Source organism: Phoca vitulina, unplaced genomic scaffold (assembly GCF_004348235.1).
Source record: "Phoca vitulina isolate PV1807 unplaced genomic scaffold, GSC_HSeal_1.0 scaffold5, whole genome shotgun sequence".
Lineage (NCBI taxonomy): Eukaryota > Metazoa > Chordata > Mammalia > Carnivora > Phocidae > Phoca > Phoca vitulina.
The window spans coordinates 10,121,801-10,136,940 of NW_022589708.1; the positions used below are offsets into that span (position 1 = coordinate 10,121,801).

Sequence of the window (15,140 nt, forward strand, 5' to 3'; positions counted from 1 at the left end):
ATAAGAATAAGGAGTTAACAAGGGGCATTAGGAAACCTTTGGGGTTGGGGCACCTGGGTGGCTCAGTCGATTAAGCGTCTGCCTTAGGCTCAGGTCATGATCCCAGGGATTGAGTCCCGCATGGGACTCCCTGCTCAGCAGGAAGTCTGTTTCTCCCTCTCACTCTGCCCCTCTCCCCGCTTGTTCTCTCTCTCCCTCTCTCTCTCTCAAATAAATAAATAAAATCTTAAAAAATAAAAAAAAGGAAACCTTTAGGGTTGATTGGTATGTTCATTATCTTGATTGTGGTTCTGTGCACATGTTAAAATTTATCAAGCTGTACAATTTAATGTGTGCAATTTATTGTATGTCAAGTATATCTTACGAAAACAGTTTAGAAATGTTCCAGTGTAAAGCGGAAATCTGTTTCTTCATATGGTTAGACAGTTGGTCCAGCACGATTTATTGTGTGCTGGGCCCACTGAATTTAATGCTACTTTTCTCATTTACCAATTCCCGGTCTGTATTTGGGTTTGTACCTACGGTCTCTGTTGTGCTTGATTAATAATCTATTTGACTATCTTTTCACCCATATTACACTCTGGAATTTGTCTAGATTATAACATGGCTGTATGTATGGGGTCACTTTCTATCTTCCTGCCTTATGTATACTCTGGACCCTGTTTTCTGCTCTTGTGGGCATTAAAACCCAAGCTCTTAGCTACTGGACACTTAGCCCCCATCCATACCACGATTTTGTCAATTCATGGACTCCCCTCTATTTTTAGTTCCCTCTTACCTTTTGACCTTTTGGGACATATTTCTTCTTTCTTGTAAGCCCAGATATGCATTTTTAAATGTTACCATTTATCCAATAGATCTAGCTGTTTGTAATGGAAAGAGTTGAATTTAATATAGCCCAGTTTGCCAGACCTAGCCCTCTGGCACTCATAGCTAATTCCCCCCGCCCCCATTTTTCTCATTACACTGTGAAGTCCTTGAGGACACAAAGGACAAGGGTGGAGAAGACTCCTTTTAGGGCCAGTACCTAGTATTCTAGCATAGAGTAAGTACTTAGTAACTATGTGTTGAAGGCATGGTGTATAATACATTATATTTAGACAGAGAATAATAACATTGTGACAAATTGATATAGAAGAGGAAATTAAAAAAAAACAAAGGGAGAAAAGCAAGCTGTTAAATGGGACAAGGGAGAAATGGTTAAAAAATAAGAAAGCACTGCTATGAGTGGAAAGAAGAAGTGAGCTAGCACACACACAGGGTGGGGACGTTGAAGGAAGAGGTGAGTAAGGGGGTTGCCTGTGTGGGTGATGGAAGAGACACATGTGTGAAAGAAAACCTGTAGGTAGTTTTTTTTTTTTAAGTGTATGTAGGCTGTAAAATCTGTCTAGATTGTTCCATGAATGAATATGGAGGTGGTAAAAAGATATTGTGTGGGCGGGAAACAATAGAAGAGAGGCAAAGAACAGAGGAAGCTTCCGCATAAGAAAGCCCGCTGTGTTCTAATAGCTGCAAGCACAGGAAGCTGATTTAAAGTTTCCATTTTATTAAAAATCAAGTCGGGATGTGTGAGAATTCTAAAGCTTGTTAAAATTGTAAAACTAGCTAGATGATCAGGCATCCTGCTGGCAAACTTAACTTTGACACATAAAGTACAATGCAAACGGGGAAGAGGTAGAGGAGCGCCTCTGACCTCAGGACCCTTGCATCACTTCAGAAACTGCTCTTTGCCATCTCCTCACCATACCCAGTACTAGGACATGAATGGCTTTGAAAAAAATACTAAAAGCCTTTTGTATTCTGAATATTAGCTCCAGCTCATTACTTTATCCTAAAAATGGAGTTCTCTATGAAGAATTACATACGTTTTGGCAGAATTTTCAGTTACTCTAGACATAGCAGTTATGGAGGAAGGTCTGCATTTTCTCTTTCCCATATTTATAAAGTCTGCCCATTAGCTTTATGAACATGCATATTTATTTTGCCTTCCTTTTCTGTGACAATTACTCTTTGAGAAGAAAATAGGTAGCTGCAGAGCAATACTGTTGCTCATAATAACAATTTTCATAAGTTTGATGATTCATTTCAAAGACCAATCCCTTATACCATTTTTCTTTTAATTTTCAGTTCAGTATTAACTGAATTTTAATGTCTTACTCAGAAGCAGAAAAATTGTTGATGCCGTTTTACCATTAGTTCCAGCCAGACCTTAATGTATTTTTAGAGACTTAAAAACGGCCCAAAGTAAAAAAAAAATGCGTAAAAATCCCAATTAAAAAAAACTCCAACCTTTTTATTTTCTTTGGTTGCTTCTGAACTAGGAGTTTCTCATAAATTCTCATAAAAAAAACCGCCCGAAGTAAAAAAAAAAAAAAAATGCATAAAAATCCCAATTAAAAAAAACTCCAACCTTTTTGTTTCCTTTGGTTGCTTCTGAATTAGGAGTTTCTCATAAATATCTCTAAATGAACTAGGATTAAGCTACAGTATGATGGCTGTGTTTCCAGTGATTGGTGTTGCCAGTCGCTGTCATGACCTCGTTTTTCTTAATTGTTGTCCTTTACAATCGTCCGATTTCTGCTTAATTGATTTGCATGCACTATAGCCTAATAATGGGAGAGCTTGCAGGCAGAGCTGTGTCTGCTCAGGAACCTGTATGTCCCGCGTTTCAAGGCTGACCTCTGGAACTGATTGTGTATAATCTGTGAGGCAAACAAGATAAATAAGGAAGCAACTCAATACACACAGTTTTGCTTTTAGATGGAGCTGATTTCTTTTAAAGCAGAGAAAAGGGAGTCTTCCCTTTGTCCTCCATAGCATTACTCGTAAAGCTTTAGATTCTTCTCTGATAATGAATGGGGGACCCAAAGCAATTATGGGACGAGGAATGCAATTTGACTAAGCAGTTCATATCCTAAAGAAATTTGAGAAGAGCAGTGGCCTCTGGCAGAAACAGGTGTTGCAAAATGCCAAATCTCCCGGAAGCTACAAGATGAACATGTGAAAATGAGCTGGTAGGTGAAATAGAAGAGATGAAAGCTTATCTGCCACCTTATTACCATTCCCGAGAAAGGAGCGAAATTTAGTCCTAGCTTAGTATCAAATAATGAAATCTTCCCAAGAGTGAGATAATTAGAAAAACTCTAAAGTAAGCAAATGTAAATATTAAGTATATAAAAGTTTACTCTAAGGAGAACAGGGTTCAATCAGGAGTTCAAGTAAATGCTTATAATGGCTGAGCCATTAGGTTTGAGACATGTAGGTGGGGGGCCACATGTCACAGATGCTCAGGACAATCCTCGTAGGTCCTTTCTGTGGCAGAGTAATTACTAACAGCTTTCTTTTCCATCTCAGGGGAGTTTCAGGATGGTCACCCCACCCGGGGCAGCTTGTAGGACTCAGTGGTATTTTATAAAATATCACTAACACTTAGCCTAGAGACAACACAGAGTTGGATTTGGGTTAGCTTTCTCTTGCTGGTCTCAAATAATATTTACGTTTATCCTTTAGGGTCCTTGGAAAATAAATGAATTATTGGCTTATACATTCTGTTCACAAAATAGTGAAGTTTTTTTTTTTTTTAATGGAAAGTTCAGAAGAATTAAAAATAGAAATGCAGTGGAACTTAAAATATTAATTTCTAATTTCTATGGACTTTATCAAGAGGGAATTTTGTAGAATATGTAAAATCATAACTGCCTCAAATTCATGCAAAGGTCTTTGAAGTCTTCTTGATTTATATTTAAACTTCTTTTGAAGGATGAAGACAGACTGCTACATTTAACTTACTGGATTCCTGCAGAGATGTCTGCTGGGTGGGAGATAGAAGAACAAATTTGGATAAATGCATATTGGAAAGCTCCTCTTTAAAATATTTAAATAAGAAATGAAAATACTCTGATGGGTGCATATAGATTTCTAACTAAATTAATAGCAACATTTGTGGAGCACCTATTATATTTCATATATTTTGCTTCTGTAACTAATTTTTAGAGCAACCTGAAAGCAGTTATTCCCCCATTTTGCAGATGAAGACACAGTCCCAAAGAAATTAAATAATATGTTCATCTCGTAAGTGAGAGCGCCAGGATTTGAACTCAGGTCTGACTTTCCAGCCCATGCTTGATCTGCCATTTGAGCAACTTCTACCATATTATAAGCCCACATTTGTAAACCTATATGCACATTAGATCCACGTCCATATGCATAAGCTCTTTATATGGCATAGAGAAAATGAAAGTCCATATGACATCCGGTTTCTTTCCATCCCCGTGTAGATGTTATGTTCCAGGGGATTCTGCCCCATCCAAATCTATAAAATAGTGGCATGCAATATATTTGTATCACTCCATATATCTCTTTTAAATCCGTTGTGTATACCCATCTCAAGGATGTGGCCCACCTGAGCCCCAGTTAAATCAACCTTTCATATGTTACAAATTTTTTAAAAAATTAAATAGAAGAAAATATTTCAGAATAAACTGAATTCCCATATGAAAATTAATACCAAAGTGATTTTCACCAGAATAGAAAAAACATTTCTGCATCTTTAGCATTAAAAAAAAAAGAAAACCCTACACTTTGAAGAAGGGTCTAAAAGAAATTGGGTAATTTCTTTCGATCAATTACAATATAGCACTTTTTTTGACCTTACTTCCCAAAAAGAAGAGAATATAATAACATAGGTTATAAAACTCTTACTTACTATTAGCGGTAAATAACTTTTACTGTACAATTGATATCTGGGTTTTTTTTCTCATTTAATACCCACAACGACCTGTTAACATCATAATCTATTTTTACACTCTGTATTACAGCCAGGAGATTGAGGCTTAGTGAGGTTAAGTAAGCTATCCAAGATGAAACAGTGTGTAAGTGCCAGAAGCAGGGTTGGAACCCAGTTCTCCCTGACACCGATTTCTATCCTTTCAATATTCGGCTGTACCTTGGTCGGTATATGAGATGATCTTCAACACATGTGTGTCCAAAATATTTGAGTACAATGATTAGTTTCCCTTTGGTTACAAGGAGCACATGCTTAGGAGACAGGCTCTGCATGGGGTGGATGAATACATGGTTAAGATGGCTTGTATTAGGACTGAATTCTGCCGTGAGGTCCTGGGACTCTTGATCATATTATATGAATGGGAAATGAGGAGCCCTGACAATTCAGTCCCTTGCAAATAGCATTCACTGTAGTTGCCTGTGTAGAAATCATACCTCGCCTCAGGTTCAACCAGACCAGCCTGCTTTCCCTCCGATAGAAACCGTAGTCACCATGCCGTGACCATAACAGCACGAGCAGTACATTTGGGGAATTCATTTCCAGGACGAGATCTCTCTGATAGAAAAAATCACCTGGTGAGCTTTGTAAAAATACGAACTCCAAGCCACACCCATAGATTCATATTTATAGCAGGGCTAAGATTCTCAGAATCAGTTGGGTTAGAAATCAGTGTTTTAAAACCTTAGTTTTACATTAAAACTCCCAAAGATGTGTTGTAGAGTAGAACACAAATTTTGCATGGCTTCTTCAAAGATAAAGCTGGAGTCTTCAAAGAAATGCTAAGCTTTCAGCTGCTACACCCCCGCTGCGGGGAACTTGACTTCCCTGTTCCCTGAAGGCTGGTTCCTTAGAAATGTCTATGAAGCACCAGAGGTAATCAGAGCCTCTTGTCATTCTTCCAGAGAAGCAGGTTGTCGGTGTGTGTCCTGGGATCACAGGGCAGTCATCTCAATTTTACTGATTCAGGGACTCCTACCTTTTTTAGGTCTAGCAACTGAGCTGGGCAGGTGTACTGTGTGGTTGAGGGCACCTGGGGACTGGGGCTCTGGCACGTTCCACATCCTTCCCTGATCTTCACTTTTAAGGTAGCTACATGTTCTTAGCACCAGTGAGCCCTGACATCATTTGACCCCAAAGGATGGAACCCCAACCATACAACTCAGCCACACAACAGCCAGTAAACATGAATATATTTGGAGCTCCTCATATATATGAGGCACTTTGTATTCCTAATTGCTAATTCATAATGTGATCTCATAGGTTGGACATGATGATTCTCATGAAAGAGAAGAGGAAAGAGCTCCTTGCCACACATTAATTAATTGGCAAAATCACCAACTGAAAATCTGTAATCTTGGCCCCAGATTCTGGTGGCCGTTTTCCACCATGCCAACTGACTCCTTCCAGATAACTTCTCACCCTGGATCTTGTAGTTTCTCAAGCAAAGGGAAAAAGAGTTACTGCTTGAGGAGCCCTTGGCCTAGATTCACAATGTCAAGGGTAGTAGACTTTGTCTTATGACCTCAAAACAGTTGTCACATTTCCAGTTTGGAGCTGATCAGTGCAAGCTCTGTGTCCTGATACTTTACTTTGCTGAGACTCTTTGAATACATTCATATACCTCTCCTTGCCTAATCCTTGCTCAGATGCCAGTTTCCCGGCATGTCTGGTCCCTTATCCATATTGGTGAAGTAGTGAGCAATATAATTAAGGGAGTGAAGTTGGAGAAAATATATAATTAAAAGAACTATTCAGATACAACAAGGTATGTTGACAGTTTGAAATACTTGCTTTCAAAAGAAAATCACGTTTTGTCATTTAAATTACATACATTATTTGAAAAAATATTTAATTTTACCATTTTGATGCATGATGAATTCGGTTCTTTATGGTATGGCTTTGTCCATCTAGCCATTCAGGAATGGATTAAGGCATGGAAAATCATATTACGATACTCTCCGCTTAACAGTAAGGGGAAATTTATTCCCTAAATTTTTAGAAAATGTGCCAGATTTCCTTGTTTATAAAAAGTGGTGTGATGTCAATATTATTTCCTGCCACAGACTATTTGTCTTGTTTGTGGTCCCTCTAAAAGTCCCAGAGAGCAATTAAAAGTTTCCAAAAATCAATAAGTAGTCTCTTCTCTGCAAATTCCAGGGTGCGGTGAGTGTTCCAAAGCATCCAGCATTAGCAGTAGCCAGGCCAGTTCATAAGAGCTTTTAATTAATCCTGAAAGCAGAGGCCAAATAGTGAAAACGAAGCCAGATGATTCTCTGGAATGAACCCAAAAGGCGGGATAGCAGCCAGAGCAGGTTCCTTGTCAACACAGGAAAGGGACCACATCTAAATGCAAGAAAGTGAGCCTTGTTTTTCTGGCTGCCACTAGGAATGAGGCAAGCCAGGCCCTAGGTATCAAAGGGCACATTCACTATCCTCCCAGATGCAAAGACTCTGTGTGTGTGTGTGTGTGTGTGTGTGTGTGTGTGTGTGTGTGTGTGTGAGAGATTCACTCCATGGGTTTAACTCAAGTGTGTTCTGTTTATCACTTCTCCCTAGAACATACAGTATAAATAGAAGAGAAACCTATTGATGGCAATAAATAACAAACTGATCTTAGGCGTACAGTGTTATCTGTCGCATATGGATTTGCTGTGCTGCCTGCCTCCTCCTTTGCACCACTGACAATTTCCTCGTGGAATGCAAACTTCAGAAACACCTTTGGTGTAGCTGATCCTCTGTGAATTTTTTTTTACAACAAATGGACCAAATTTGGCTACAAGCCCGCAGTGTTTTTCTGCTTATGTTCAGTTCTTCAAGGGAAAAAAATATATAAACAAAAATCTGTATCTATATATATCTATAAATTCCCATCATAGGTATATTTTATGAAAATCTTGCAAATAACTTAAGTAATGATCTCTTTTGTAAATTAATGTGTTTGACCTTTTTGGCCATTCTCACAAACGAGGGACAGATTGTAGTCAGTGCAAAGTATATCAGACATACTATGTCAGTTTGGGGGAAGCACAGATTTTTGTCTTTTTCCCCAATATGCCAATTTCTGAGAATGTAGTTTACAAATTGTTTGGTATGGTAACAAGTGCTTGTTTATAAGCCCTGAGAGAAAGCTGTGAGCAGCTACACCCTACCAATGAAAGGGTAAAAAAGTTGTTCTCTTTCTCTCCCTGTGATTTCTCGTTCTCTCTTTCCTGTGCACACACAGGCTCTGGCATTTCCACTTTCCAGGATGCCAGGGGGTGTATCCGCCCTAGATCTCGTGTCTGTTGATCCTTTAGTGGTCACCCCAAGCAACGACCCCATTGGGAGGTCTCCCTAGTGCTCACCATCCACCACCCACACTAATGATGTTTCTGCTTGGTGCTCCTGTAAGGCTAAGAGCCGATATCTGGCTCTCAAAGCATTCATCATGCTCTACTGTGGTCATTACTTTTCTAGGTAATAAAGACTTTGATTTGGAAATATCTTCTTAGTCATCTCCATTTCTAGCATGTTGTGTGGCATAGAATAGGCCTTTCAAATTTAATCATTTTGAATGAATGGATGGACAAATGAAATAAAGTGGCCCTACCAAGAATATGGAAAAAACAATCTCTAAAAAGGGGTTAAGTAATGATAACCACAGTTATGTTCATAGGTGACAGTCATTGCAAAAGGCCAGCACTAAATGTGTTGTAGCAGGACAGCAGTTTGACACTGGTAGAGAGAGATGACACTGTAATGAAGAGAGCAGTTTGAACACAATGTCTTGAGCTATTGCATTTGGCATCGGTGAATCCTGTGGAGAGATGAGAACAGAACACAATGGGCACATGGTTCGCTCTAATTATCACCTTTCTTTTAAAAATATGAAAGTGTGATGGGGTCATTGTGGGAATTGTTTTTTAATAATAGCTAAGAAGTTTATCATTTTACAGATAAGGAAACTGAGGCTCAGATGGTCAAAGTGAATTGCCCAAGGTAATTAAGTAGGTTAATCATTGAACTGAGATGATAATCCTTGTGTTCCAATATACAGCTCAATTGATGCTCTTTACTATCAGGAGTAATGATTAACTTAAAACCATACAACTCTTAAATACTGAGGTGTTGTTTGGGGCTGTTATAAACAATATTAGCAACAAGTTGAGAACATATTTTCTTAGATCTCAAACCCCTACATAATGTTATTTGTAAATATGATATTTTAAGAATTAAAAAATGAGGGCACCTGAGTATCTCTGTCGGTTAAGCGTCCAACTCTTCATTTTGGCTCAGGTCATGATCTCAGGGTCATGAGATCAAGCCCTGAATCAGGCTCCACACTTAGCTGGGAGCCTGCTTAAGATTCTCTCTCTATCCCTCTGCCCCTCTCCACCTTCCCGCTCTCTCTAAAAAACAAAACCAAACAAACAAACGCGAAAAACAAAAAACCATATGCCAGGCAGATAATTAATGTCTTTTGAAAAATAATTAACTTCTCCAAGGGATTTGAGTATTCATTTTGAAACATGGAAACTACTAAAGCCAAAATTAAAAAATGGTAATTCCATGCCAATTTTTAGATATCACACTTAAAAATTGCATAGAAACAGGGGCGCCTGGGTGGCTCAGTCGTTAAGCGTCTGCCTTCGGCTCAGGTCATGATCCCAGGGTCCTGGGATCGAGCCCCACATCGGGCTCCCTGCTCTGTGGGAAGCCTGCTTCTCCCTCTCCCACTCCCCCTGCTGTGTTCCCTCTCTCGCTGTGTCTCTCTCTGTCAAAAAAAAAAAAAAAAAAGGTAAAAGAATTAAAAAAAAAAAATTGCATAGAAACAACAGGATCCAATTGTTGAAGAATTTTTTCTGTAGTTACTTTATAAGCAAACAAATAAACAAGCACATAAATAGATTTGCCATAGATTTAAATAATGGTGGAAAGAAACATTCCTTCAGTTAGCCAAAAAATAATTATGACGGCATCTACTATGTGTTAGTCAAGGTTCTTCAGAGAAACAGAACCAATAGGATGTGTATATAGGAAGCAGTGAGATTCATTTTATTTATTTATTTTTATTTTTAAAAGATTTTATTTATTTGAGAGAGAGGGAGAGAGAGAGAATCTCCAGCAGACTTTGCACCGAGCAGAGCCTGCTGTGAGGCTCAATCCCAGGACTCCAAAATCATGACTGAGCCAAAACCAAGAGTGAGATACTCAACCGAATGAGCCATCCAAGCACCCCAGTAGAATTCATTTTAAAGAATTGGCTCATGTGATTGTGGGGACTAGCAAGACCAAAATCTTCAGAGCAGGCCAGCAAACTAGAAATTTCAGAATGAGCTGTTGTTGCAGTCTTGAATCCAAAGGTAATTTGGAGGCAGGGTTCTTTTCAGAAGATGTCAGTATTTTTTCTGAAGGCCTCCAATTGATTAGATGACGCCCAGGCACATTATGTAGAGTAATCTGCTTCACTCACAATCTACTGATTTAAATGTTAATTATATCTAAAAAATTACCTTCATAGCAACATTTACATGGTGTTTGACCAAACAACTGGGCACTATAATCTAGCCAAATTCACTCATAAATTTAACCATCACAGACTATGTGTTAGGGGCTATAAGGAATTGCAGGCTACACTGGGGAATAGTCGAGTTTGGAAGACATCCAATGAACAGTTGACCACTCAAACATGAATTAGACACTTCCCAAGTGCCTGAAATGTCAAGTGTGGGTACTTGGAAAAATTATAGCAGAGAAGCCTAACCCAGCCTGAGGGACTTAGAGTGGCTCCCCTAAGAAAGTGACATGCAGACTGGGGGCCCGAAAGCTGAAAGATGGGTTAACCAAGCAAAGATGGGAGGAGAGATTTCCAAGCAGAGGAAAAAGTCCTGAGGTAGAAGGAGCATACCAAGAGCTGGGAGAGGCCACCATGGTTGGATACCAGGACACTTGAAAGGGGAAGAGCCAGATCCTTTAGGATCTTATGGATAAGATTTGCCACAGATGGACCTCAGGTAAGACTGAGATTATGAAAAGTCTGTCTTAATGCTCTGTGGCTAATGGATCCGAAGGGCTAAGAGTGGCTGCAGGATGACCAGTTAGGGGACGAGATAGTGGTGCAGGTGGAGGTGGAGATGGTGAGAGCTGAATGAGCTCAAAAGATATTTCGGAGTATATTTAGGGACACATGACGACTAGTTGTGGAAGTTGAGGGAGAAGTAGGTATCGAGGAGATTCCACAATCTCAAGCTTGCTCAGTACTTTGGATGAAGGTCTCATGCTGCTGCTTGTTATGAAGAAATGTTGGTGAAGGAGTCTGTGTTCAGTAAGGGGTGTAGAGTTGGAGGCACTTGGGGTGCAGCCAGGTGGAGATATCTACTAGGTAGTTGGACACGTAACTCTGAGACTCTAAAAGACACCTAGGATGAGAGAGAATTGAAACTATGGAGATGGATTTGTCTGCATAGAGAGAGAGCATCATGAAAAAAGAGAGGAGGCTAAGGACCAAGCTCAGAGTAACTCAGGCCTGAGGGCCAGTTACAGGAGGAGAAGATGGAAAAGGAGAATGACCTGAGAAACAGGGACGAAACTAGCATCTTCCAAGCCAGCAACACTGCCTCTCTGTCTCTCCCTAACCACAACTGGGAAAGGTTTTCTGTTTTTACGGACTTGTGTGATTAGGTTGGGCCCACCCAGATAAACCAGGATGATCACTCAAGACTTTTAGCCTTGTTCACATCTATAACCTTAATTCCATTTGCCATGTAACATAACATCTTCAAGTGTTCCAGAGATTAGTATGTGGATATCTTTAGGGGGCCATTATTCTACCTACCACCAAAACAACCATGTGGAATGCTGCTCAGAAATCATAGAAGATGAAAACTGAAAGTGTTCCAGTTGGATGGGGCACGTGGAAATAAACTAGAGCAAATTCAGTGGATTGGAGATCATGAAAATGGGCTAAAAATTAAGTCAGAGGGATTAGAAGTAGATAATTTTTTTTCAAGAAATCCAACTGTGAGTAAGGAATGCAGGTCTTGAAACCCACTTAAGCATGAGTGAATATTAGGCCTGGAAGAATCATTGTCTGTATTTAGAGTTTGGCTGGTGGTTAGCAAGAATTCTACCCTCCCTAATTCCAGAGAGCCTCTTGTGTTCTATCATGAATATCTGAGGGAAGATGAACAAGGAAATAATTAACATTAACAAATAAAAATAACACCTAGAAGATAATTGTTAACTGTGACAACGAAACTAAGATAAATAACAAATACACATTCTGAAACTCTTGATGTTTATTTCCACTTTTCAAAAGAGTAATCATCATGTGGTTTTAGATACGTGAGTTCCAGGGCAATTAATCATCTAATAAATGTGTCTCTAACAAGCATTTGCTAATAGCTTGATGTTGGCAAAAATAATATGTTTCAAATCTGCTGCCTCTGAAGCCAAAAGATTTCAACATAATATCTGTGCTGGTGAAGTTTGTGCTTAAAATGAAAATCAGTGTTAATATGAAAGAAACAAAAAATAAATCAAATAAAAAAGGAAAAAAATACTCTAATACTTACAAACCAGTGAAAGCATAATCATAATAGTTAACAATTATTGAGTGATTGACTAATTGCCAGTGCTATTTCGGGAGTTGTATGTTAGCTCATTTAGTCATTAAGACACTCCTACAAATAGGTAAAAAGGCTATCCCCATTTTAGAAATGTGGAAACTGAGGCAGCACACACCAGGACTAGAGTTCCAATCTAAGCAGTCTACAAATTTCGAGATACCAACAGCAATCAGTAACACCTGATACTTGCCGTCTGCCGAGTACCCCATTTTAAGTACCTTACAGACCTAAGTCACTACAGGTTTGCCAGAGTCCTGAGAGAGAGGCATTTCCCTGCCATCGCCTGAGGAAGAAACTGAGGCACAGATAGGGGAGGCCACATATGTAGTAAAGGCTAAGCTAGAATTCACATCCAGCAGACTGGCTCTGGAGTCCAATTTCCTACCCAAACAGCTGAAAGGTGATGTTTTTTTGAACTTTTTCATGGAGACAGTGCTTTCTGAACCATTGCCACTGTTGTCTTCTTAAAGTCTTAGAAATGAAAAAAAAAATTAATTTCGATGGACTTCCCTCTCTGAAGTTCACCTTCACCTTTCTTAAGAATTGGGTGATCTATAAAGTTTCTTTCAGCTGCATAATCCCATGAACAAAATGCTGTCGGTATCATGTGCCTGAATTCCTTCTGTTCTTCTGACAAGTCTTTATTGTGTTTTTACATGTATTTTAATTGTATGCTACATTTTATGATCGTAATGATCACTAATTGTTTATAATAAGCATTTATTGAGCATTATTGTTATTATTGAGCCTTTCTTTATTGTAACATGCTGGGTGCTAGGCTGAGTGCTTTCCTTGGTTTCCTTTACTTAATCTTCACACAGGCTTTGCTTCTAATTACGGTTACGCTCCCTAGCTGACAGACGAAGAAACTGAGCTTAGAGACATTTAGAACTTTGTTCAAGTCACACCACTCGTAATTGGCAGAGCTTGAGATCAAACCCAGAAAACCTTACTCTGAAACTCTGAAGCCCAGTCCCCTTACCACTTTGCCCCAACGTGTGGGTTCCACACCAGAAACTCAGACCAGACATCAGCAAAGATGGATATTTGGCTTACATATAAAAAGGTGAAATGAAGAGAAATACATGATATGTCTGCCTAAAACCATCTCTCTCTGACATAACCAAGTGGTAATTTCCACAACAAGACCTTTCCCCTGGAGTTTTGCATGGGGGATCCAAAGGAGCAGTTTAACATAGGATTGGGAACAATTCTTTAAATACTTATTCCCCGAGCCAGCAGACAGATTATTTCCTTGAAGCTAACGGAATCTGAAGGAACACACTTGAAGTGTCTGAAATGCAGGTGAGGCTTTTAGAGCTTTGTTTATGACTGAGACAGAACTGGGTGAAGTGTCACCAGGCCTGGAGTGTGTATGTAAACTCATGAATGTGTGTGTGCACGGTGGCCTCATGCAGGTAATGGATCTCAGAGAGTTAGGTGTCAGACTCTAGAGAAAGCATATTATATACAAGGAAGAAAGCAGCCAATTGAATGTAAGAGGGTATTAAAGAAGAAATATGACCCAACACGTCTGCCTCAATTGGGCCATAAGCTGAGGGACAGAGACTGTCCTGACGACGGTCCCCACTTAGGAAATGCCTAGAAACATCGAAGTAGTGGGAAATGAGTTGTAATAAAATCATGGATTTAGAAGGCTTGTGAAATTGTCTAGCCTAAACTTTGGCCACTGCACGAGCCACGTGAATTGTCTCGATAGCAGCTATTCGGGGCCCATTTTAAAGGTCAGCCCAGAATGAGATTCCACAGTCGCCGTTCCAATGATGACCTGTCCTTGCTCCCAAGAAAGCCATTACTTATCTAAATCCTTGTACATCAATTTAATCTCCACATTGCCCTCCAGAACAATGAAACAGGGATGTATCACTGTCCACCTAAATGACCCTCGTGTTCCTCTGCCAACACAGAGGAAGACCAGGTGTCATTTATAAGACTCATAGTAGTTGTACCATATGGAAAATGACTGTCATCATTTACTATTGCTTAGAAGTGGAGAAGTAAAATTTGTACCCACAGGTAGGTTAAGCATTTTGTGAATAACAAGGAAGCCCCAAGCACATTAACATTCCTTACAAATCTACAGGAAAATTCTTTCCTTTGCTTATCTGGGTCTTGGTCCTTAATGACGAAAACAATGATGGTAATAGTATTCTTATAAAGCGCTACCGTGAGGATGAATCAGGTATCATTTGAGAAATGTTTACCGTCATCAGTGCTATGAACACCATTTGGGAATCATGAATTTTACATCTGTGCCCATACGGAGCAGATGTTAGTGAAGGGTGATTACATTATTCATTTTGATCAACATTTACAAGTGTCAAATCAGCTAACTTTTTGTAATTTGTTCACAGAAATGTAACCTGGAATAGCTTAGCTATCCCAGATACGCACTGCTCACCAGAGCTGGAAGAAGGCTACCAGTGCCCCCCAGGATTTAAATGCATGGACCTTGAAGACCTGGGACTTAGCAGGCAAGAGCTGGGCTACAGTGGCTTTAATGAGATAGGTCTGTCTTACCGCTAAAACACATTTTCAGTTTCTTTTTTACAATGTTTATGAAATGGAAAGAATACTTGTGTGATTGATATTTTCTGTTAAGATTGGCTATAGAGCATTTAAGAAACACAACGGCAGATTGTAATCGTCTGCCTCGATTGTGATATAGTCTCCCCTGCAGTCTATAAAGTACAGTCTGCTTTTGGGTGGATATTCAGCAGTGTCTG

The 15,140-nt window shown here is 39.5% G+C and overlaps 1 protein-coding gene across 4 annotated transcripts in view; it reads left to right on the forward strand.

The window, feature by feature from the left end:
• NALCN (sodium leak channel, non-selective) overlaps positions 1-15,140 on the forward strand; it is a 307,487-nt gene that overhangs the window by 39,034 nt on the left and 253,313 nt on the right. For all 4 annotated transcript variants that reach the window (XM_032402676.1, XM_032402673.1, XM_032402674.1 and 1 more), the window contains exon 7: positions 14,769-14,923. In XM_032402676.1, the coding sequence (XP_032258567.1) occupies positions 14,769-14,923 (155 nt within the window). The remainder of the gene's footprint in view (positions 1-14,768; positions 14,924-15,140) is intronic.